Genomic DNA, 24,720 nt, shown 5'->3' on the forward strand with positions numbered 1-24,720 from the left:
CTAGTTATGCTACCAGTCGTTGAGGGTGTTGTGGAAAAGCCAGTTTGGAAACTGATCTGATACTAAAGACCTGACCACGCGTGTCCAAGTGCTCCGTCCAGCTTGACTCTGAGCTCTTGTCCCCGCGAAGGCCTCTTTCCCTGGCTGGCCAGATCACAACGCTGTGGTCACTCTCAGAGCCACAGAGAGGCAGGGGGTGTGGCCAAGAAGGGTGAAAATCAGTCACAGAAGGCATCACTGTACTTCTCCTTTCACTCTTAGATGCCACCAGGGTCCCCGCAGAGGGAAGACACCAGAAAACAGGTAAAAGCTCTTCTCTCTCTCTCTCTCTCTCTCTCTCTCTCTCTCTGTGTCTCTTGTATTCAACACAAAGCACAGAGTGACCTGCTTGGTGCCGGACACAGTGCCCAGAGGTGGGAGGACAGAGGGACCACTCTCGCCTCTCGCTGCATTATAGCAGGCTGTAGCCAGACTCCTGTCATTGGGCAAGGCTTGGAGAGTCTTCTGAGAATGGGGTGAGCCACTGGGTGCCTAGCAGGAGATAATGAGGTCCGGGAAGCTGGCTCAAAGGCCTGGAAAGGCCTGCATTGGGCAGGGCAGAGATCTGGACAGTGTGCCGTTGCCTTGAGCTTTGTGCCTAATGATTATGGCTTCCCACCCCATCTGCCTCCTCAGCCTTCCCCTTCCCAGGCACGGTCCTCCTCTCTGAATACGTGTGTTGCCGATGTGAGCACATGGTCCCCTTTTGCTTATGCTTCAGAGACTGCCCATGCTGGGTGGGCACACAGTCCTGCTCTAGAATTGGCCCTCTCCAGCTCATGGAAAGATCTAATCCTCCAATCCTGCAGAGCTTTTGGTGGATAAGGTAATACCAATCTCATGGCCAAAGAAGGGTGGGTAGTGTACTACACTCCAAATCTCATGTTTGAGATTTATGATGCATACAAAGCGGTTGTGGCAAACCTTTTAGGGCTTTCAGTGATACAAATATGTATGCTGTGACACGCGTGCCATAGATCGCCCTCACTGATATAGAGCTTTTTAAAAGTTTGAAAAGTCCTGTTGTAAAGAACCTAGCTTAAATTTTTAGCCCAGCTTCCCCCAAGTGACTATGACTTTGATGAGTTTCTTTTTGTGCGAAACATTCTTAGTACCTGCCAATCTGAGGACAGTTCTGCCTGGGAGGATCTCACCTGGCTTCATCTATTCATGTCCAGGCCAGGTCTGTCCTTAATGCTGAGGACAGAGCCCCCTCTTGCTTTCAGCAAGCAGCTTAGATTTCCCCACAGCTGGTACCCGATACCCAACACCCCCAGTGTGCAACCTGCAGCCATAGGGGGTCACTGATGCAATGCTGGTGTGGGAAATGTCAGTGAGGTGGGTGGAAGGAACACGGGTCTGTGCTGACACCGGAGACACACTCTGTGAGTACTTCCTGCCCTGGCTCTCTGGGGGCCAGCAAAGAGGTGACAATCACATAAATAGGGACTTAAATTTAGCTCTATGTAAATATAAGTGTGACTCTATTCAAACTCTATTAAGATGGTGGAGGGTGAGTTTGTTGGAGAGACAGAGACACAGAGACAGAGAGAGAGAGACAGACAGAGAGAGACACAGAGAGAGAGAGAGAAAGAGAGAGAGAGAGACAATCAGAGGCAGAGAAAGAGCGACAGAGAGGGACAGAGAGAGACGCACACACAGACATGGACACAGAGAGAGAGAGAGTCAGAGAGACAGAGACAGAGACAGAGTCAGAGAGAGACACACAGAGACACACACACACACAGAGGCAGACAGACAGACAGACAGAGACAGAGACAGACAGAATCTTTCACAAATTGGTGATTCCATGGCTGCCTTCAGCCCACAGATAAGTTCTGTTTGACCAGAACACTGTCCACCCCCTAACGCGATCCTGGGGACTAAACCTAACACATTCACACTGACTTACATTCCCAGTCATTTTTAACTTTTTCATTTTGAGAGAGGGGCTAGCTAAATTGCTAAGTTGTCCAGCTTGGGTTCAAATACAGTCTTTCTGCTTCAGCCTCTGAGAGTGGTAAAATTATAGGCGTGCACCCGCTATCACACCTGATGCGTTGTGTTCTTCATTTTTTTTTTTGGCTTTGATACAGGGTCTCTCTCTGCAATTCAGGTTGGCCTTGAACTCGCTTTGTAAACCAGGCTGGTCTCGAACTTGTAATAATCCTCCTGCCTCAGCCTCCCGTGTGCTGGGATTACAGGCATTTGTGTTGTTTTTAAAACAGGACATTTCACATGAAAATCTGGCTTCTTTTTTCACTGAGAGCAGTGAAAGATCAGACTGCAGAACCCCCGTTCCTACTCAGCAATAGCTGTCTAAACTGAGACAGCCACCACCTTGAGACAAGGTAGGACTTTGGTCCTGGTTGATTGATGTTTCTACCCAGTCCCTGAGGCATATGTGTAGATCCCTTGGGCCACATTCTCCAGTTTCCAGTTTCCATTAAATACTCTTCTGGTTTCGTATACCATGACTGATTTTAGAATGACTTTTTATCTCGTTTTTAAAATCAAGATGTGACCCTGACTCTGCTCTTTGTAAAACCCTTCACCAGTGGCCTCTAGGAAAGATCCCTGTTGCTCAGTGCATTCAGTTTGGGCTGCAGTGATCTGATGCTACTCTGAGTCTGAGAGCTGGACAGGAAGTTCAGACAAGTACAGATGTTTGGGTGAATGAATGGGAGGAAGAGAGGGAGGGAGGAAGGAAGAAAAGAGGAGGGAAGCTGATTCGCTGAAGAACAAGTCCACCGACCAGGGAAAGGGACCCCAAATTCCACATCCCCACCATGAAACTCCAGAGTCAGGAGAAAGAGGCCAGAGCTCAGTGAGTAGCCAAGAAGTAAGTAACCAGATGACTGAAAAACAAACTCTTTCCAGCTGAGACTCCCGCCAGAAAGGACAACATGCATCTGCTTGGCTTCGGGCTCCTGCTGCTCCTGTGGCAAGGCAGGTACCTGGGTTCGGGGGTATCACTGGGCACTGGACAAGGAGGGCAGGTCTTGTGCGTGGGGGCAGGCAGTGTGCACACGGAGAGAGATTCGTGCTGTGTCTTGTGTCTTGTTCCTCCTGTGTATCTCATCTGTTCATGGGTCTTCAGAGAGGATCTCTGATTCTTTTGAAAGCTCTCCATACCCCCCTCAATGACACTTTCTGATCACTGTCATGGATTTCAGAGTACCCAGTTTTCTGTGGCTCATCAGGCTGGACATTTAAACACCCCCAAACTATCTACGCCTGGGAGGGAGCCTGCGTCTGGATTCCCTGTACATACAAAAATCAAGAGGAACAAATGCTCCTGGATAATTTCACGCTGTACCACAATCCTGAATATGACAAAGACATTAAAGAATTCAAAGGGACTGTTTTATATAAGAAGACAGACAACAGTGAGAGCTTTTCTTATCAGAACAGAGTGAAAAAGGCAGAAGAAAATTGTACCCTGAGCATCAACCCAGTGAATATTGAAGACAGTGGCAAGCTCGGAATGAGGGTGACATGGGGAGGAAAAAAAGAGAAAGGAGACCAAGAGAAAGCAGACAAATGGATGGAGGACCTATACCTCAATGTCTCCAGTAAGTCCTTGGCAAAGGGATGGTCTGACTCAGCAGAGGGTCAAGCAGGGAGGTAAGGAAACACCTAACTGCAGGACAAGAGTCACAAACTGCGTTGTGACAGAGGTCAGGCAGGAACACCAGTGAGTGCCATGGGGAGCACAGTATGGGGCTATGGTCAACTGTAGCCTGAGCCCTTGGCCCACCTCAGGTAGCCCTTTACCCCTCATCTCCTGTCCATTCTGGAGTCTGGGTTCCAGTTTGCTGGATATTTTGATTTTTCAAGAGAGGATAGGGACCCGGATGTTTAAGTGAAATCTCCTGAAGTGTCAGTGTTGTTGATTGATTCTAATCAGCCCTTTGAGGCTAATGACTCCAGAGCATGGAGATGAACCTTCAGCTAGGGCCAGGGGCTTCTGCCCTACTGAACATAGTCAGTGCACTTCATGGCCTGTTTCTACAGAGGAGGGTGCTAAGCAGTTCTGTGGTCGGGTAGGAGACTCTGCCTCAGCCCCCACTTTCTGGAGAGTGATCCAGCCCAGAGAGAAAAGCTCCAGGGGAGACCACCCTGCTAAAAGGAAGCCATGTTTGGGGTCTCCAAAACTGAGGTAATTATGCAAACACAAGCATGTCATTAAAGCTAAGATACGCATGTTGAACTAAATGGACCAAATTCAGGCATATGGGAGGAAAGATCCTGAAACCATTTAGAAAGTAATCAAGAAGTGAAAATAAAGTACAATTCTACAGGGACATTTAGTATCCTCAGAGCCTCTCAGAGCATATTTTTGACTGATAAGGAAACAGATGGACTGGCAAGGGATTCCTGCAGGCATTGTTTGAAGCAGGTGCCCAAAGCCAGGGATAAATAGCTAGTGTGTCCATGGGTCCCTAACTTCCCTAGCCCCCAGCATCATCCCTCCTTTTTTTTTTTTTTTTGTCTCTTTCGTTTTTATCAGTACCTGGGATCGAACTCAGGACTGCCTGCTTGCAAGGCCGGCGCGTATGCCGCTGAGCTAAATCCCCAGCCCCCCATCCCTGCTTTTTTCCAGAAACCCCTTTTCCACCTGAGCTCCAGCTCCTACCTTCAGAAATAAAGGAGTCTGAGTTGGTTACTGCCACCTGCTTGCTGCATTTTTCCTGTTTTGAGTATGACATCCAATTGCATTGGTCTTTGGAGGAGCTCGACTTAGCCTCTCCTACCATTGAAAACTTCACCTCCCTTTCGACTGACAACATCTTCACCAAGAGCATGCTTAAGTTCAAGCCACTGTGGACTCACCATGGGAAGACCCTGAGCTGCCGGGTCCTGCATTCGTCCAAAGTGCTCTCTGAGAAAACGGTGCAACTGGATGTGAAACGTGAGTCTCCCTGATGCTCCCCTGGGAAGGCTGCTGTCCTTATCACCTTCTCTCCAGCCAGCCATTGGGCCCCACTAAGGGTAAGAGGAGAGGGGTACACAGTCATCCTGCAGTTGGTCACCAACAGGAATCACCCAGGCTTTCCCACTGTCCCCCTGCCAACCCTGGCATTGAGGTTACAGATTCATTTTGTCTCTGCATTGGCCCAGCAGAGTGAAGCAATCTGTTCCCCAGCCACCGCAAGCTTTGGGGATCATCCAGTCAGGTTTCTTTGATCCTCCTTGAGGAGAGATTTTTCCCATCATTATTTTGTATCCCATTCATTCATTCATTCATTCATTCTCATTCAGTAAATATTTACTGCAGATCTACCAGGCACCAGACCTTACTGTGACTGCCAGCTGGAAGAAGGGTACAGCTTGTTCCCCATGGAGCTAGTATTGCAGGGAGGCAGGAAAATTTCAGGAAGATTCACGGAAAAATAGCATAATCATAGCCAGTGGCATGGGTATTGAGAAAAAAATACCATGAGGATGAGGGTGAGGATGGGGATGGTGGATGGAAATTTTCTGAAGAAAGCAAATGCTTACGCTGGCTGAATGATGGGAAAGACTAGGTCAGGAGAACATTTCAGGGAGAGAAAAGATAAAGTACACATCTGTAATCCCAGCAGTCTTGGAGGCTGAGGCAGGAGGATTGCAAATTCAAGCCAGACTAGGTAACTTAGCGATTTAGCAAAATCTTGTCTCAAAATTAAAAAAAAAAAAATTTAAAGGGCTGGGGATATAGTTCAGGGTAAAAACTGGGTTTCAATTCTGATACTGAAAAAAAGTACAAGTACTAAAGCTTGAGGAGGGGGCTTGGTTGTCAGCCATACAGCCCAAAGGTCAGAAAGGTTGAAGTTCACTGCCTTTGAGGGCCACAGGGCAGGAGAGGAGATAGAGTGGGTAGGACACTAGGTCTCCTGAGCTGCAGGAAGGGCTTTGGGTTGTAGTCCTGGATGGAATCTAGTGGGTGACTTCAAGCAGCGACTGACACACTCTGATGACAGTGTTAGGAATCCTGCTGCTGCTGGTAGGGGACATGGAGAAGGCAATAGAGAGACAGAGCACTGGTACTTCTCAATACCTCCCACCCTGTGAGAATCCCCGTCTCCTCCCCGACTGCCCCTCTGTTCCTCCAGACCGTCCGAAGTTGAAGATTGAGGTCAATCCCAGAGAAGCCATTGTAATGAAGGGGGACTTTGTGAACATGACGTGCCAGGTCACCAGCAGCAACCCAGAGCACCGATCTATATCCTGGCTCAAGAATGGGATCCCTATGAAAGAGAAGCAGCCCACGCTAACTCTGCCCAAAGTGACCAAGGAGAAACAAGGGATTTACTTCTGTCAGGCCTCCAACGCCGTGGGCCTGGGCAAGTCGGCAGAAGTGAATCTCCAAGTGCTGTGTGAGCCTCCTTGGACCTGGCAGGGGAGGTCAGCGGGGGCCTCAAGAGGTGACAGCAAGGGCTGTCATGGCTGCTAACCAGGTTGGACTGCTGTCCTCACTTCCCCATTTGCCTCTGCCCCTTCTTCCAGATGCACCAGAACCTTCCACGGTTCAGATCCACCCATCACCTGCTAAGGAGGGAAAATCAGTAGAGCTGATTTGTGTATCATTGGCCAATCCTCCTGCAAAAAATTACACTTGGCATCACAATGGGGACAAAATCCTGGAAGAGACAGAGGAGAAATTTCAGATCTCCAGCGTTTCCCTTGAGCATGCTGGCCGTTATTCCTGCTTGGCAGAAAACATTTATGGCCATGGACAGAGTGGCCAGGGTGCTGAGCTGGATGTCCAGTGTGAGCAGTTGCACGGACTCTGGCTCCTGGGAGAGAACAGGGAAATGGGGGAAGAAGGAGGGCAGACAGAGTTCAGGGGATTCTTGGGTTCTTGGAATAAAAAGCAAGCAGAAGCCAGGGCCTCCCGGCATGTAAACTTCTTGGGGCTTTAGTGTTCATAGTTGCATTCCTAGTAACTAGACCAGGGCCTGGGCCCTAGAAGACAGTCAGTAGATGTTTGTTGAATGAAAGAATGAATAAATGAATGAATGTAGATGCCAAGTCTCCCTGAGGAATATGGAAATAGGGTCACCAGGCAGTGGTTCTGAAGAGGCTTCAAGGACAACTGGGTCAAGTGTCTCCTCACTGTCAATTTACCTCTTAATTGGCTCAAATTATATCTTCATTGTCAGATCTCTTTCACACTATGAATCTTTTTTTTGTTTTTGTTTTTTTTTTTGTGCTGGGGATTGAATCCAGGGCTATTCCTGGTGCCTTTTAAAATTTATTTTGAGACAAGGGCTTATCAAGTGACTAAGTTGCCCAGATTGGACTCAAACTTGCAATCCTCTGCCTCAGCTTCCCATAGTGCTAGGGTTACAAGTGTGAGTCATACCCTTGATCTGAATTTGGTTGTCAATGTGAGCCCAGAACAAAGAGAATCTATAGGTTTGATATTTGGACCTTGAAATGTCACGTGTGGCCAGGGATGCCCAAGCCTTTTACGTCTACACAGTAGCATTTATGACAGCAGCAGCAGCAGCAGTGTTTCCTCAGTGCTTTCTGTGCACCGCACTCTGCTCGAAGGGCACTATTTTAGCTCATCCTCTAGAGAATTCCAGGAGGTTCAGCCTTCTCAGGAACCCACCTGACAGACAAGTAAAGGCCCAAAGGCCACAGTCTCACAGCTCTAAGAAGTAAGGTCTGTCTCCAGAATTGTGCTTTTTTTTTTATCCTCCAGTATTGGGGATTGAACCCAGAGCCTCAGGAATGCTAAACAAGTAATCTACCACTGACCTGCATCTCCAGCCCTTTTTATTTTTTATTTTGAGACAGGATCTTGGTACGTTACCGTGGTTAGCCTTGAACTTGCAATCCTACTGCCTCAGCCTCTCAAGTAGCTGAACCACTGCACTGGGTGATGGCTGTCTTTCTTTCTTTTCTTTCTTTCTTTCTTTCTTTCTTTCTTTCTTTCTTTCTTTCTTTCTTTCTTTAAGACAGGGTTTCACTATGCAGTTCAAACTGGCCTTGAACTCACTTTGTAGCCCAGGCTGGCCTCAAACTCACAGCAATCCTCTTGCCTCAGCCTCCTGAGTGCTAGGATTACATGCATGTGCTAACATGCCTGGCAATAGCTGTGCTCTTAACCAGTGTATCACCTTCTCTCAGACCATAGCCAGGCAGATGGCCAAGGCAGCATTCTGTCGTCACAGATGCAAGAGACAAACATGAGTCCTCCTTGGGCGAATTAGGAACTGCAGGGAGACAGGGAGGAGGGGGAAGAGAAAGCAGGAAGAAAAGGTATTATGGCAGCTGGTGGTGTTTACTTGCTTTTTTGGTCTACTCCCAGATCCCCCCAAGAAGGTGACTGTGGTGATTCAAAACTCCACACCCATCCGAGAAGGAGACAATGTGAAGCTGTTCTGTGAATACCACTCCAGTAACCCGAATGTTACCAGGTTTTATTGGAGCCTTGGAAGCTCCTGGAATCAGATTTTCACCCAAGTGTGGTTTTACAAGGTTTCCTGGGACACTCCACCTATCACCTGCAAAGCCTGTAACGAGTGGTGTTCAGAGTCGTCCTCCGTCAATCTGGATGTTCAGTGTGAGTGACAGGGCAGGGAATCTGGGGTATGACCCCAAGGGAATATGGGGATTGAAAAGACAAAGAGGCAGGAGCCTGGCCTACCATCTTCAACAGAAAATTGGAGGATAAGAGCCAGACTCAGGGACATGGGAACAGGAAATGCTGGGGTCAGCAAGAAGGGAAGAGACAGGAGACATCAGCCTTGACCCTGCCCTGCAGATGCCCCCAGAGATGTGAAGGTCCTGCAGACCACACCCAGTTCAGAGATTCGCGCTGGGAACCGGGTCGTCCTCCAATGTGACTTCTCACAGAGCCGCCCCAAAGAAGTCCAGTTCTTCTGGAAGAAAAATGGAAGTCTTCTGCAAGAAGGAAGAGAATTGGTTTTCAACTCCATATCCCCAGAAGATGCCGGGAATTATAGCTGTTCAATCAATAACTCCATCGGAGAGACCATGTCAGAGATCCGGAGACTCCAAGTGCTGTGTGAGTGGCAGGAACCAGAGGCTGGGAGTGGAGAGGAGTGGGTGCCCGGCTGCACAGGCCTTGACTTGATTTTCCCTTACAGATGCACCCCGGAGGCTGCGCGTGTCTTTCACCCCAGGGGACAGAGTGATGGAGGGGAGGAAGGCAGCCTTGACTTGTGAGAGTGATGCCAACCCTCCTGTGGTACACTACACCTGGTTTGACTGGAATAACCAAGACCTCCAGTACAATGGCCGGACACTGAGGCTGGAGCCTCTGCAGATCGAACACTCGGGCTCCTACAGGTGCCAGGTCTCCAACAGGCTGGGAACGGGCGAGTCGCCCCCCAGCACCCTCACCGTCTACTGTAAGTCCCTGTCTTCTTCTCAGATGCATTCTTGTCCTGGCTGTTCCTTCAGTGATGCCCAAAGATGGGCCTGCTGGACCACGGCCCCCACATCCCTGTCTTGCCCGCAGCTCTGGAGGGCGCTCCCTTTCCTGCCTCTCTGTTGGTATCCTTGCTTGAATGTCTCCTTCCTGTATGTAGGATTCCCACTCAGGCTGCGCCCACTGTCCAGACATCCAAGTGCTCTCTTTTTTATTTTTATTTTTAAAAGGCTCCTCTTTTAAAAAAAAGATCCTTTTTTATTTTTAGAGTTTCAAAAGCAAGATATTACAAGTACATGGTAAAAACAAATTTTAAGCCTGAAAAGGTACATAGAGAGACATTCTCACCTTTGCCCCTGAGAATGTTAGTGCTCTCCTTGCGAGCAGCTTAGGGCTCTCTGCACAGGGACAGGTTTCCCGCACACTCAATGTACATACACAGTTCTACGCTTATGCCTACTTCCTAATTTTACAAGTGGTAGTAGAGCTCATAAGTTCACACACTGCCCTGGACTTCTCTTTTTCACATGTAATAAGAAGTCTTGGAGACTGTTCTGTGTCTGTGCATATCTGTGGCTAAAGATGCTGGTACTTTCTCACATAAATGGCAGCAACCATGGCTACCAGGATAGAGATTCATTTCCTGCAAAGCCAGAGGAAAGGAGCCTAGAAGAAAGGAACCTGAGCTTGGTACTGGGAAATGCACTGGGCACTACACAAAACACTGTGCCTGGGTCTCCATTCTCAGATATTAGAGCTCTGCCTCCTTCTCACGACTGCTCTGTGTGCCTTGAATGAGCACTGCCCATCCCATCTCTCCTGTGCCTCCTCAAAGTGTGCTGTTTGTTGCTTTGGACACCTCTGAAAGGACAAGTGCAGGATACATCCCCACCTGGATTTTCTGGGTTCAAGGCCTGGAACATTTTAAATTCTAATAGGTTGGTCAAACTTCCCTGAGTTCTGTACCATTTATAAGGCTGGAGTAACAGCTTTGTTTGGGCTCCTGCTTCAAAGAAAGATGAAGTCCTGTGCTCCTACCAGAAGGTCCCAAGGACTGGAGCCGCTTCTCACTCTTTCAATGCATCCCTGTCTCATGCTTGCAGGAGACCACATGTGAGACCAGGCCTGCAGACCTGGAGCATGTGTGGCAGGCTAATGCCACTGAGCCAAGTGGACACGTTCTCTCCTTTCTCCACCAGACAGCCCAGAGAGCCTTGGCAGACGAGCGGCCATAGGGATCGGGTCCTGCCTGGGCATCGTCATCCTGGCCATTTGGGGAATGAAGTTTCAACAACAGTGAGCACCCCCCTCCATTGCTCTCCCTGGGTGCATCCCTCAGCTCCCACCTGCAGAATCTGCACCACCCCCTTCCTTTGCCCTTGACTCTCACAGAGCCTTTGTTTCTTAGCAGGAAGAGGGCCAGGAGCCGGCAGGGGGCTCAGGAAAATTCCAGTAGTCAAAGCTTCTTTGTGCAGAATAAAAAGGTAGAAATGCAGGGGAGTCCTTGAGGATCCAAGTGAAGAAGAGTGATAAAAAGTCCTCTGGGGAGATCTGGGGAGTCAGAAGTCAGGGGAGGAGGTGGGGGAGGGAGAGTCAGAGCCCAACCCTGTCTCTCTCCCAGGTTAGAAGGGCACCTCTCTCGGAAGGCCCCCACTCCTTGGGATGCTATAATCCAGTGATAGAAGATAGCATTAGCTATGCTGCCTTGCGCTTTCCCGAGATGGATGCACCGAGAACTGGGTACTGAGGAGCGGGGAGGGTGGCGCCCTGGGAGGGAAGTGAGAGGGGAAAATTCCTTTCCTACCTGCCAGACACAGCCATGCATGCGTGCACACTCCTTCCCGTGATAACCCTGGGCAAGGGGGACAGTCACCAGAAGGGTACCTGTTTCCTACAGTAAGGGGCATGTGTGTCTGGAGTTAGCTTTGGTTTCACACACCAAGACACTGATACACACAGGTGCCTGCCTCTTCATCAGCTCTTGCTGCGAGCACTGGGTACCCCAGACATCCAGTCCAGCAAGACCCTAAGGGAGTCAGCAGAAGGAAGTCCTGGGGAAGGGTTCCACTTATGGCCATTTATTTGCTCTCTCACTCAGAGACGCAGGGACCTCTGAAATGCAAGGACCTCTCGCGAATAACAATGACACAGTCACATACTCAGTGGTGCAGAAACGTCATGTGGTAAGAGGACAGGGCTGCAGGAGGCTGGGAGACCTGGAACTGGTCTCAGTTGGGAGCCCTGTGTAGAAGGACTTGAGAAGATGTCCATGATGATTCAGGCTGGGTGTCATTTGGAGAGGGTTGCTGTTTTAGCCTGTCTTCTGTTGCTGTAACTAAATACCTGAGCCTGAGTCATTTATAAAGTGAAGAGGCTCATGGGTCTCACAGTCCAAGATTAAGGGGCTGCATCTGGTGCTGAACTTCTTCCTGGTGGGGATTCTCTACAGAGTCTTGAGGTGGCACAAGGCATGAAACAGTCGTGTAGGGGAGATCTATTTATTTATTTATAGTATCAGGGATTGAACCCAGGGTCTTTGCACTGAGTTACTTCTGAAGTCCTTAAAAAATTTTATTTTTTACATATAAGTTCTTGCTAAATTGCTAAACTGCCCATGCAAAACTCAAACTTGTGATCCTCCTGCCTCAGCCTCTCAGAGTTCTGGGATTATAGCTGTGTACTCTCTTCTATCCATTAGCCCATTAATCAGTTAACCCATTAACCCAGTCACCTCCCAAAGTTTCCACTTCCAATTTGGGGACTAACTTTCCAACTCATGACAGTTAGGGGACACATTTGCTCAGGCAGAGCTGTGATCAAAGGGCATGCCAGAGCAGATGCCTCTGAGTGAGAGGGGCTGAGTTTCTGGACAGCATGGCTGGGCTTGGGCTTTGGCCCCTCAGGTGGTGTGAAGGAGAGCAGGGCTAGAAAGGTAAGGGCAGGAGACGTGTGGGTGAGGTCAGGCTCACCACAGTGTGGCTTTCTCAGGGTGACTACGAGAATGTGGTACCAGATCTGTCAGAAGACGAGGGGATCCATTACTCAGAGCTGGTGCAGTTTGGGGTTGGAGAGCGGTCCCGTGTGCATGAAGACGTGGACTACGTGACCCTCAAACAATGATGCCGGAACTGACAGTGGTGAAAATGCCTGGGCCAAAGGCACCACAGAGTCCCAGAGGGTCTCCAGCTGCTGCTGCTGAGTCACAGTGCCACCCTTGCCCCAGTCACTGGGGAGAACCTTGAGCCAGGGAAGTCCCAGAGCCAGACTTCCTTCTTAGTACTGGTAACCCCTCTCCACCAAAAAGCCTGTGCCTGTCTTTCTTCCTCTCTTTCTCATCTAGAAATTCACCTTCTGCTGCACAGCCCCCAGCCCCAGCCCCAGCCCCAGCCCCAGCCTCTGCCACCACCTACCCCTCCCAATCCCTGCGCCAGCTTGCTGTGTTCCTTCTGGGCCCCACATGTCACTATGTTTTCTTCTTCCCTTTTCTTTTGACCCCTCCACCCCAACTCACTGACTTTTAAGCTCAATTTCTGCCCCTTGGGGAATACCAAGGATGGACAGAAATGAAGTAGAAATAGGCACTGTCCCCAGCAAGCAAGGCTTCCACGGAGAGGATGACACTGCAGTGGCCCTGCCCTCAGGTCCCAGGGGCTGAGCAGACGAACTGACCAGGACATGCACCATGGACAAAGAGCTGCAAAATAAAAATGGCACAGATGCCACTTCTAAGAATGAGCTAATTCTTCCCCATTTGTGGAGTCAGAGTGGGGGCAAGGAGATGAGGATGACCCTGTGGGGCCTGGAGAGAAGGAAAGGGAGTCATGGTTATTTTGTGACAAAGTCAGCAGGTTGAAGGGTCTGTTGGCTTGCTGCCTGGTTTTGCACCTGTGGCACAAGTTGGTGCCTTGGTTCTTTTTCTTCATCTTCAGCTGTGGGATCCTTTCAGATTTTGCTGACATGCCAGAGCCTTAGTTTCTGCCTCTATAAAGTGGAGATGCCATGACAATTTCTTTTTAATTGTTAGGCTAATGGGGATTGAACCCAGGTCCTTCAAACAGAGCTAAAACCCCAGCTTGTTTTTAATTTTGAGACAGTATAGGAATTTTGGTCTGATCTTCTACATGTTAAAGTCACAGTTCACAAGTTCAAGTACAGAAACCTGAAGTCCCTAAAAAATAAAATTCCCATGTTTTGCTTATATTTCTTGAAGCATATAAAAAAAAAAAACGAAGTTAGTATTCATACTTATTCTCAAAAGGGGATCTACCAAGTTCTTTCACATTCACAGCTGCAAAATATTCAAAGGCCACGGGCCCAGAGGTACCTCACAGTTGACCTGTCTTTCACCCTCACTCTCTTCCCAGGTCTCTGTTGGTTTCACTGGCTCAGAAGTTCCAGGCAGGTGTTCTAGTCCCCTCCCCTGCTCAGGTTAAACTCACTCCATCCATTCTTTCACCTGCCCAGCCAAAGGGCCACGGCCCCTTTTCCTCAGAGGCAGAGATGTATGCTTTACGAAGCATCAAGGTGATGAATGGACGGTACGTGCACCACATATAAGTTCCCCCAAAGTGTCACTTTCCTTTCCTGTTCTCCCTTCCCATCTCTGCTCAATCCTAGAATGGCAGTTCTTAGAATCATGGCAGAAGGATCCACTGTTTGTACCATCAATCCACTTTGTTTCTAGTTTGAGTTCCTGTGAGCCATTAGGATCACTGAAGGAAGGTGGGACTTTGAAAAGTGTTTGAATGAGAGAAGGAAGTTTTGGGTTTCTGGACCTAAAGATGAAGCCCTGTGCTATTCAGTGATCCATTCATTTTGTAAGGACAGACATTTACTGAACACTAATTAATCCAGTTCAGAGTCTATCGTTAAGGGACAAAAGGGCTAGGACCCAGTGCCATTCTTGGAGGTGTCTAGTGTAGTCCAAAGGTTTGTAGGACAGGAGGCCCTGGAAGGAGGTGAAGGAAGCCCTGATCTTGATAAGCCCTGGCTCGTGCTCCTGGCAACCATCGGGTGCCTTGCCATCCTGTTCCTGAGTCCAGCGGCTGACATAAACTGACTTTATGAGCCATTGACCATGAGATGTGGCTGTCAACAGACACTGCTGAGGCGTGGAGAGCAGGTGGCCAGGAAGCTGGGAGGCCCGGGACTGCAGAACACAGCAGCCTCCACCCAGCCCCTCAGCCCTGGAGGTCTCACAATCCTCCAGGTCCCACAGCATCTACTGTGCACCATGAGTGGGCAAATCAGACCAAAATCTTCACTAAACACAAGGATGAATAGAGGGCAGGCAGGCGAGAGATTAGCTAGAGGAACCATGAAACCCTTGTGAGCTGGTGACACTTGAAAGGGACTGAACAGCTGGCTGAGTGGAGCCAAAGCAGAGACCTGGAAGACCCATTGCTTCCCAAGAGCTCTGCCCTTTTTCCAGCACTTGTCATGGGAGGTGACATGGTACTCTGATGTTTTTCTCCGTTCTGTTAGTTTTTCAGTGTTCCCAAACACAAAATACTCAGCAGGTATTAAGCCGTTCTATGTTCAGGGTGAGGTGTCTACCATGGAGTTGGAACTACCTCCCCCTGAAAAAAATTCCCAAACAAATAAACAAACACCAATCTGGACTCCATCATCAGAGGAGGAAGTTGGATACTGTCTTTGGAGGGAGATGTTGATATAGGAGAACCACAGCCCGCAGCCTGGTGAGAGCAGCTGATTACACTGCCTTGAAATCTGGAAGAGGCAGAGCACTCTGGAGACCAACACAAGCCCCTAAGAATTCTAAAAGCAAAGAACTATGAAGTCACTTTGGGGGGCAAAGAGATACACAGAGACACATGGGCACAGTCGGAGACAGACTCAGAGAGCTTTCATGTACATCTGAGAGAAGGGAGGAAGATGGAGAGAGGTAGGGGGCGGGAGTTCAGGACCATTTTAAATTTTGCTTAGGAAGTTTTCCTAGAAAGACAAAAGGACCCCCCCACCATCACACACACCAAGGAGGGCTGAGTGCCCAGCTGGATTCCCAGCACTGAGAGGAACAAAGCAACCTACCAGAGACCCCCTCCCTCCCGTCTCCACGGAGCCCATCCCAGTGTCCTCACCCCATACCCAGGGAGCAGTTAGCTCAGACAGTGCTGCCCCTCAGAGAGACCACAGCAGAGACCACAGACTGGCTGCTCCAGAGCCAACCACAAGGATCTGACTGGTTCCTTCCCCTGTCTTCGGCCAACACTGCACAGGTCATAAAACACTGTCACAGAACCAGCAGGGTAAGGAAACGGGGACGAGAAGAGCCCTGTCTCGGTGAAAGCGTGCCTGCAGCCTGTGCAAGCTGTCCATGGGCACGATTCCATCACTCACTCACTTTTGCATTACTCCATGATGATGGATGGGAGGGCTGGAGTCACGAGAGAAGGTTGTCACTCAGGGTGCGAAAAAGGACTGGGGTCTGCCTGTGCCTTCATCCAGCAGCAGGGAAGACTTGGTCCCTGGGGCAGGACTGAGCAGGCAGTGGGTAAGTGGGTAGGGCACAGGGCTGAGGTCTGACTGTGCCTCATAAACCCTGACCTTCAAGGCACTGACTAAATAGACCTCATCTGACCTGACAGAACCCCGTTCCTACGCACACCCCCTTCTGTGTCCCAGCATCTTCTTGGAAGTCCCACATCCTGCAGCTCAGCCTCAGTCCTAGCCTGGGATGCCCCATTAGCTGCTCACACAAGCTGCTAGTGCCTCAGCTAATGGCCCTGCCACCCCGCCCTTCACTCCCTTCCAGCTCACTGCCCATTCTGGGCATCCTCTGGGGAGCCTGGAGAGGGGAATCTGGAGCCTCAGAAACATCTGGCAGCATCAAGAGGTAAGTGGCGCTTTCTGTCGTTCCTCTCTTCACTCTTCACCAACAACTATTCCACAGACTCCCAGGTCTTCCCACCCAGGTTAACTCCTGAGATTTCAGGTTGTGACCCAGGACACTGATGCGACCTGGCTTGTGGCTGGGCTCTCCTCTGGGACTCCATTTGTCTACCCCTCGGCCTGGTGTTCTTTGTATCCAAACACTGACTTCTCTTCTTCCAAGAGAGGGGTCCCCACTTATGCCCTACACTGTGGGGAGCAGTTCCTCTTGCCAGGGGAAGGGGCAGGGAGTGGATCAGGGCTCTAATTCCCATGCCCACGTATGCTCTCCAACCCTGTGCTGAACTCTCCCTCTGCTCTCTCCCCAGGGTCTCAGGAATCCAGGGGCGGGCCCTCTCCTGGGACAGCACACCTGCACTCTTTCCTCATGAGAGGTCCCATGGTGTACAGGCAGTGTGGACCAAAGGCTTGACACCCTCATTTCTGATCCAGCACCTACCCTGGACTCTGCTTCTCCAGGCTGTGGTGAAGCCAGAGTGGGAATTCCAGGAGCTCCTCCTGCCCTGGCTGGCGATCTGAGGACAGGGAGCACAGCAGCACTGATAGCCCCTGTCTCCAGCCCTATGGATTTGCCCCCGCAGCTCTTCTTCGCCTTCTATGTGGCCGCCTTTGCGCTGGGCTTCCCGCTCAATGTGCTGGTCCTCCGAGGTGTGGTGGCGCAAGCCCGACTCCGCCTCACCCCCAATTTGGTCTACACCCTCCACTTGGGCTGCTCTGACCTCCTGCTGGCCATCTCACTGCCCCTGAAGGCAGTGGAGGCCCTGGCCTGGGGGGTCTGGCCCTTCCCAGCTGCACTCTGCCCAATCTTTGCCCTGGCCCACTTCACCCCGATATATGCGGGCGGTGTCTTCCTGGCTGCCTTGAGCGCTGGGCGCTACATGGGGGCTGCCTTTCCCCTGGGCTATCAAGCCCTCCGGAGGCTGCGCTATTCCTGGGGGGTGTGTGTGGCCATCTGGGTCCTGGTGCTCTGTCACCTGGGGTTGGTTCTCATATTAGAGGCTCCAGGAGGTTGGCTGCACAATAGCACCACTTCCCTGGGCATCAACCAAGCTGTTAATGGCTCCCCTGTGTGCCTGGAGGCCTGGGATCCTGGTTCTGCTGGCCCCGCCCGCCTCAGCTTCTCTCTGCTGCTATTCTTTGTGCCCTTGATCATCACGGCCTTCTGCTACGTGGGCTGCCTCCGGGCACTGGTCCACTCAGGCCTGAGCCACAGGCGGAAGGTACGGGCAGCCTGGGTAGCTGGTGGGGCCCTGCTTACGCTGCTTTTGTGCCTGGGCCCCTACAGTGCCTCCAATGTGGCTGGCTTCCTGCACCCCAACATGGGAGGTCCCTGGCGCAAGTTGGGGCTCATCACAGGGGCCTGGAGTGTAGTATTCAATCCACTGGTGACAGGCTACTTAGGGAGAGGTCCTAGCCGGGGGATGACATGTGCTGCACGAAAGCCAGGAGGACCATCCCAGAAGTAGCAGCCCCTGCGGGGTGAAAGGGACACGGAGCAGAGTCCGGTGGCTTCTCCAGGCCTCTTCCAGAACAGCATGGCAGCATTGCCTGGAGCTGTCTCACCATGGAAAGAGCTGAGCCTGGAGAGACAGCATCTTGGTACACAGAGAGTGAAGGCCCGCCCGGACCTGGGCTCAAGCCAGCTATGTCTCCAGCCTGTTTCGCACCCCAAGTCCTGACTGCCTGTCTGTTGACTGACTACAGACCGGCCTCCTGCTCACAGAATGGAGGAGAGAAGTTTGCCTCTAATCTGAAGGTGGCCACCCTGATGATATACTTACTGTAAAGTGCATTTTAATTGCTGGAGGCAGGAGGCAAGATGATAATACAGCCATACCATGTGAACTCACAAGGGGGCAGCATTTGAACTGCAAACAAACCTGGCCTGGGGAGGGCTACAAACTGCTGTTGGGGACAGTTGCAAACTGTCCCTAACAAGTGACAGGTACCATGCTGAATGCTTTACAATGACTGTTGTCTCGTTTCATCTTCACATAATTCTTTCCCATCATTTCGCTTGCTTTTTAAGAGACAACGTCTCACCATGTTACCCAGGATATTTTCTAACTCCTAGAGTCAAGCAATCCTCCAGCCTGAGCCTCTTTAGTATCTGAACATACAGGACAGTGCTTTGGCTCACAGGACTATTCCGTTTAGCAGGCTGATGCTTTTCAGATGAGCAGACACCAGGCAATCAGGGAAATGCTGACTAAATTCCACCCTGCATTTGCTCACCCAGCCACTGGCCTGCCTTGCTTCTCTTCAAGAAGGGAGGCCTGTGTGGTTCCCCTACCCTCTCCCGCCCCTCTTGCCTTAGGAGGCCAAGCTGCAGACCTTTGGTTCTCCTCCCTGCATTGTCTTCTGATTCTCTTCTTTGCTTTGATGGCTTTATTTTACTCCCTGTCACTCCACTCTATCTCCAGTATAACCATAAAGACAGGGAAACGAGTCTGCGTTGTTTTCTTCCCAGCTATCTTCAATTGAGGTATAATGTATGTAAAATAAAATTCACCGCGCCAATGTCTATGAGTCAATGGAATGTAGTAAACTTACTGTTAGGCGCGCCCATGGCCATCATCTAGCTCTTGGAACTTTCACTACCCCACTAAGATACCTCATATTCATTTACAGTTCATCTCCATTTCTACCCCCAGTCCCTAGGCTAACAACTAACCTACTTCTATCTCTATATTTGCCTGTTCTGAACATCTTGTCTAAATGAATCATATAAGATATGGTCTATGTCCGGCTTGTTTCACTTAGCATAATGTTAATCCATGCTGTAGTATGCATCGGTAGTGTGTTGTATTCATTGTCCAATAGGATATCATTGTACGATGTGCACATTTGTTTATTCATTCATTGGCAAATGGTTCTTTTCAGCTACTATGATGAATACTGTTATGCACATTAATGAGAAAGTCTTTGCATGTACATATGTTTTCATTTCTTATAAGTGAATATGTGTAATGAAGTTGTTGGCTCTCATGGTAAATTGATGTTTAACTTTTAAGAGCCTGCCAAATTGTTTCCAAAGAGGTTGTACTGTTGTGTATTCTCACAGCAATGAATGGGAGTTTAGGTTTCCCCCGTCCTTGCCAACACTTGGTATTGTTACCGAGCACTGGAGGGATCCTGTCTTTATATTTTATATATGTTATTCTGTGACTGAATATATTATATATACAGCCCAAGCTAGCAGATTGGTCTAAATTCTACCACTGGATTGCTCTAAATCTGAGCCTGCAAATTGGTCTACACTCTAGTTTTCTGGCTGGAACTGACTGATTGGCCCAAATTCAATTCTACTATTTGATTCAAATTCAAGCCTGGAAGAATCAACCAGACGTCTCCCAGAGCAGCAGGTATGGTGCATTCAGGAAAGTCACGACTATCATGGAGACTGTACATGGGACACAGGAGATAAGGTTGATTGACTGACAGCTGTCACACCTATAGCAAAAAATAACAAGGCCAAATCTAGGGAATCTTCAGGAGAGCTAGCTGGGCTAGCCACAGCTTACTGGGGTTTGGGGAAGTTGAAGATGTTAATAATAGATGTGGATCCCTTCCTGATGTTTTCTACCTCGGAGTGGTTTCCCATTGCTTCTTAAGAGAAGGCAGCAGCATATGGAGCTGTGCTTGGCCGGGGAGGCACCTCAGCCACAGCCAAGCTGCATCTCCTGTTGCATCAGCCAGGTGAGTGGTGGCAAAGTGATCTAGGAGGACACCAAGGTAAGTTGTGGAAGTGCATCCTTAGGGGGAAGCAAAGGTAGCAAGGAGAAAGGGGCGGGACAACATTCCAGGAGACCACATCCACTCTGGCCAGCATGGGGCAGAAGAGGAGCCTCAGGAGCCTCTCACTGTCTCAGTACTGTCTGAATTTTGCTGATAATCATTCTAATGTGTGGCAAATGCTATTGCAGTGTAACTGGCAAGTATTTGAGTGAACAAAGACATTCCAATTAAAGCCACCCAGAGCTTGGACTTGTTGGTGATATTAAACAAAGCTTGGACTTGTTGGTGATATTAAACAAAGTATTTCAGTTGGAGCAAGTCACTGCCCCTTTGTGACATAAAAGTTCTTTGAGACACAAAACTGGTGTGCCCTAAGAATAGGGTCATAATGTCACTGGAGTAGCTGCTAGTGTTGTCACCACAGCCATCACCACCATCATCTTCACCCCAGGGACAACCCAGCACTGCACCAGGGACTACAGCAGGGACAGTGCCAGGATCTATGGACCTGTTCTAAGCATTTGACATGCATTAATATCTTAGTCTATGAGAGTGTCACCACAATTATCTCCCTGTTATAGATGGGAAAGGGGGACACAGAACTGAAGTCACTTACCCTGAATCACTAAGGTAGCAGGAAAGAGAATCAGCTCTAGAGCCCAGCCCGGTGTCATCACATCATGCCTCCTGGCCTTAAGAAGCAAACTGGAAAAGTGCCATTCTAGAGAAGCAGACAGAATTCAAGTGGAGGAGAGGGGAGGAGAAGTCACAGCATTTGGCTTGGGCCTGTTTGGGGCATCCCAGCTGAGTGGCCAGGGGAGAGGAGGAGTGAGGCTCAAGGTTGTGGAATTTGCTCTTCTTTTTGCATACTGACGCAGCCCTGGTAACAGAGCTCAAGGCATCTTTTGTGCTGCTGTTCTACAGTGAGTGACATCATGGGCACTGCCAGGTCTTTATCATTTCTGCAAATAAATAGCTCACCCACTTGGTCTGCAGAGCCGGCAAGTTGCTGCATGGCAAAGCGCTTGGGTTCTCCAATAAGCAGGTGAGCATGAGGCTGAGGGGCTGGGTGGACGAGTGCTTTGGTGCTTTCTGTGTTTGGGGAATGACAGGAGACACAGTAGGACCAGGAAGACAGGCAGGCTGACCCTGCTGGGGAAACATAGGGGACATGCAGTGTGGTCTTGGTGACAAGATTACTGGCTGATGGGTGAGATGCTGTAGAGAGGGACAGGCAGATCCCCCAGCCAGACTGCCACCTCCATCTCTGTCTTGTATCAGTGGCCAAGATGGTGGAGACAAACCTGGATCCGTCATTCTTCCCGGGCAACCACTGGCTCTACTTCTCCGTGTACCTATTCACTTTCCTGGTGGGGCTGCCCCTCAACCTGATGGCCCTGGTGATCTTCGTGAGTAAACTCCGGCGCCGCCCAGTGGCTGTGGATGTGTTGCTGCTCAACCTGACCCTCTCGGACCTGCTGCTGCTGCTCTTCCTGCCCTTCCGCATGGTGGAAGCGGCCAGTGGGATGACCTGGCCCCTGTCCTTCATCCTCTGCCCCATCTCCGGCTTTCTCTTTTTCACCAGTATCAACGTCACCTCCCTCTTCCTGGCAGCTGTGAGTGTTGAGCGTCTCCTGAGCGTGGCCTACCCTCTGTGGTACAAGACCCGGCCGAGACTGGCTCAAGCTGGGCTAGTCAGTGGCATCTGCTGGTTCCTGGCAAGTTCTCACTGCAGTGTAATCTATGTCATTGAATTCTGGGGGAACTCCAGCGAAAGCCAGGGCTCTAATGGGACCTGTTACCTGGAATTCAGGCAGGACCAGCTGGCCATTCTCCTGCCAGTCCGTTTGGAGATGAGTGTGGTCCTTTTTGTGGTGCCTCTGCTCATCACCAGCTACTGCTACAGCCGCCTGGTGTGGATTCTTGGCCGGAGCTCCAGCAGGCGCCGGCGCAGAAGGGTTGTTGGCCTGGTGGTGGCCACTCTGCTCAACTTCCTTTTCTGCTTTGGGCCCTTTTATGTGTCACATGTGGTGGGCTACATTCAGGGCAAGAGCCCGAGATGGAGAAGTTTAGTACTGCTCCTCAGCACTCTGAACTCCTGTGTTGACCCCTTCGTCTACTACTTCTCATCATCTAGGTTCCATGTGGACTTCCATGAGCTTCTTGGGAGGCTGACCAGCTACTGCAGGCTCTGGCCCTGGCAGTCAGGAAGTTAACTTGAAAGTGAAGCCCAAGGATGGAGGAGAGTGGTTGGCGCAGGACTGTGTGACCTAGAAATCAGGGTGGACTCAAGGAGGGCTTCAAAATAGGTAGCCTTATGGTGTGTGCTGAAATTGAGCTCCTCTGGAGTAGAAAGGCAGAGCCAGTGTGTGTCCCCAGCTTAGAGTCTAAGTCAAGCCAGGCAGGACCTTGCAGCAGCAGGCTGGATTCTGGTTGGCTCTGGGACAGAGCAGCCATCCGGACTTCCTAGGGGTGTGCTGAACTCTTGAGGTTCCCCCTTCCTTTGCTCCCACCCTTGAGAGGCTGCCCTGGAGGAAAATGCCCAGGACAGCAGCTGCCCATGGCTTAGGACAGGAAAGGCCAGGTAGGAGGATACGAGGCTCAGGGATGAGGAAAATCTGTTTTCCCTTAAGTAGGTTTTTCCAGAAAGTTTCTGTTATTCAATCAATTCAGATCTTTAAGGATGCTTAAGAGCCATGACAGAACCAAAATGACCCAAATAAATTTGGTGGCACATAAAAGAAAATGGTCTTTGTTGTTCTCTGTTTTTCCTTATGATGGATATGGTAGATCGAAGCATAAAGCTGGACTCTGAAGAAGAAGAGCTAAATAGCAAGATGCCTAGATGCTGGCCAGAGGCTCTGGGTAGAGGAATGCAAACAATAGCAAACTTGCTTTAGGAGCAGTAGGCAGACATGTTACCTTCTTCCAGCCTTTACAGCCACACGGTATGTACTGTCACTTTCACCACTTGGTTGTGTCTAACCCACAGCTCACGAGTAGGCTGCATTTGCCTGGGCTACATTGAATGAGAGGAATTTCTTTGGGCAACATAAAAAAATATAAGCCAGGCATGGTGGCTCATACTTGCAATTCCTGTACTCTGAGAGGCCTAGGCAAGAAGAGTTAATAATGTAAGCAAGACCCTGTCTCAAGTTTAAAAAAAAAGGCTGGGGATGTAGCTCAGTGCAAAGGCCCAAGGTTCAATCCCCAGTAACACACATACACTTGCATGCATGGACACATATATATTCACATGCATACATACATGCATACGAGCACATACATGTGCACACAGAGTCATGTACATGCACATGCACACATGCACACATGCACACAATCACATCCTCATTCACACCCACATGCTCACATGTACACACACATGCACATGCACAATGTACACACATACAAAGCACAGACACACACATGCATGCACACACACAGCGTGCAAAAAAGGGAGGAAGAGAGTACATAGTCTTCTTAACGTACATAACTAAAAAACTTTTCATATATATTTTATCCTAACATTATATATGCATGGCCAACTCAGACCACAATTGGGCATATCTGGGTGAGGGATAATCTAGAGATGAAAATCTCCTACCTCAGATCCCAGAACCAGTGGGTGCTTGAAGAAGCACTACAGTTAGACTTATATTAACTCCAAAATGTAGAAGCCTCTAAACTGCTCCTGGGCCCCACTTCAGCTACACATCCTTAGCAGTGACCAGTTTTAGTCAAAATGTAAACAGGCCAGGAAGAGAAGCAACCAGAGGCAAAGCAGATTGACTACCTGTGTTGGTACATCCTCTTCCCAGGAAAGAAACTCTCCTAAAAAAAACAGATCAATTAAGGTCATTAGCATGGTTGACTTCAGATTACTACAAAACAGATGGATGTTCTTATGGATTATTTTCACGGAAATGTCATTAAGTTTTCATTTTCCCCTGAGGAGACAGCTGGTCAGGGTCACTTCTTCCCAGCAAGGCAACCAGAGTAGTGCGTGTTGCTCTTTGCTGTTGGACAGCTTTACTGTCAAAAGTGTTTATTGAGCACTTAGTAAGTGTAGACGGAGGACTGGTTGTGGGTAGGGGACCAAGTTTCAGGTGGAAAGAGATGCTATCTGTGTGTAGAGATGGAGGTATGAACTATTTTTCTCACTGCTCGTCTGCTCCAAAGTTGATGAGAACATGGGTTTACACAGTTCTGAAAGGAGACAGGTGCTGTGGGACCCTGAGTTTGCAGAATGGATCCCAAAGCTAACTGAAAGAGTTTTGCCCTAGAGTAAATTACAGGACATCATGGCAGTAGCTCAACATGTTGTAAAGCAAAATTGGGGGTGTTTATCCTGATGGCTACTTTTTCCTTTTCCCCCCCAATTACAACTTATTTTTCTTTCCCAGTGTGTACAAAAAAATTTTTAATTAGCTCCTTGCGCATCATCAATGCCTGCCTCAAGCACCACATCCCTTCAAAGGTCACATATACCCCACACCCTCATATCTGGTCAGAAAAAAAAGGCCAAAACCTTGCTGGTTGTGGGCTCCTCCCCACATATTTTAAATAAAAAGGCCATTTTTACTTTTTCTTATATTCTGCTTCTTTACTGCACTAGGAAATGCTAACATTTTGGTGCCGTG

The 24,720-nt window shown here is 49.5% G+C and overlaps 3 protein-coding genes across 10 annotated transcripts; all 3 read left to right on the forward strand.

The window, feature by feature from the left end:
- Positions 1-202: 202 nt before the first annotated feature.
- Positions 203-13,165, forward strand: Cd22 (CD22 molecule). Of its 8 annotated transcripts, XM_063253360.1 has the most exons (16): positions 287-303; positions 761-865; positions 2,268-2,390; positions 2,920-2,988; positions 3,216-3,614; positions 4,646-4,954; positions 6,138-6,401; positions 6,532-6,795; positions 8,345-8,599; positions 8,801-9,064; positions 9,147-9,410; positions 10,630-10,726; positions 10,839-10,914; positions 11,052-11,170; positions 11,529-11,613; positions 12,419-13,165. In XM_063253360.1, the coding sequence occupies exons 4-16, from the start codon at positions 2,946-2,948 to the stop codon at positions 12,548-12,550; spliced, it is 2,571 nt and encodes an 856-aa protein (XP_063109430.1). In that variant the 5' UTR covers positions 287-303; positions 761-865; positions 2,268-2,390; positions 2,920-2,945; the 3' UTR covers positions 12,551-13,165. The 8 variants fall into 8 exon arrangements, 7 of the variants coding, with proteins under 7 accessions (XP_063109432.1, XP_063109429.1, XP_063109431.1 ...); XM_063253362.1 differs by lacking the exon at positions 761-865 and having other exon boundaries at positions 203-303; positions 2,920-2,992; XM_063253359.1 differs by lacking the exon at positions 761-865 and having other exon boundaries at positions 203-303.
- A 187-nt stretch (positions 13,166-13,352) lies between these two features.
- On the forward strand, positions 13,353-17,842 carry Ffar1 (free fatty acid receptor 1). The gene is made up of 2 exons (XM_063253366.1): positions 13,353-16,286; positions 16,651-17,842. The coding sequence occupies exon 2, from the start codon at positions 16,906-16,908 to the stop codon at positions 17,806-17,808; it is 903 nt and encodes a 300-aa protein (XP_063109436.1). The 5' UTR covers positions 13,353-16,286; positions 16,651-16,905; the 3' UTR covers positions 17,809-17,842.
- Positions 17,843-21,334: 3,492 nt separating this feature from the next.
- On the forward strand, positions 21,335-22,650 carry LOC100721228 (free fatty acid receptor 3-like). Its single transcript, XM_013149062.3, has one exon. It carries the CDS (start codon positions 21,370-21,372, stop codon positions 22,294-22,296), a length of 927 nt encoding a protein of 308 aa, XP_013004516.1. The 5' UTR covers positions 21,335-21,369; the 3' UTR covers positions 22,297-22,650.
- Positions 22,651-24,720: the final 2,070 nt, after the last annotated feature.

The sequence above is a fragment of the Cavia porcellus genome, unplaced genomic scaffold (assembly GCF_034190915.1).
Source record: "Cavia porcellus strain 051 isolate PalLab524CR breed Dunkin Hartley unplaced genomic scaffold, mCavPor4.1 scaffold_7, whole genome shotgun sequence".
NCBI classification, from domain to species: Eukaryota; Metazoa; Chordata; class Mammalia; order Rodentia; family Caviidae; genus Cavia; species Cavia porcellus.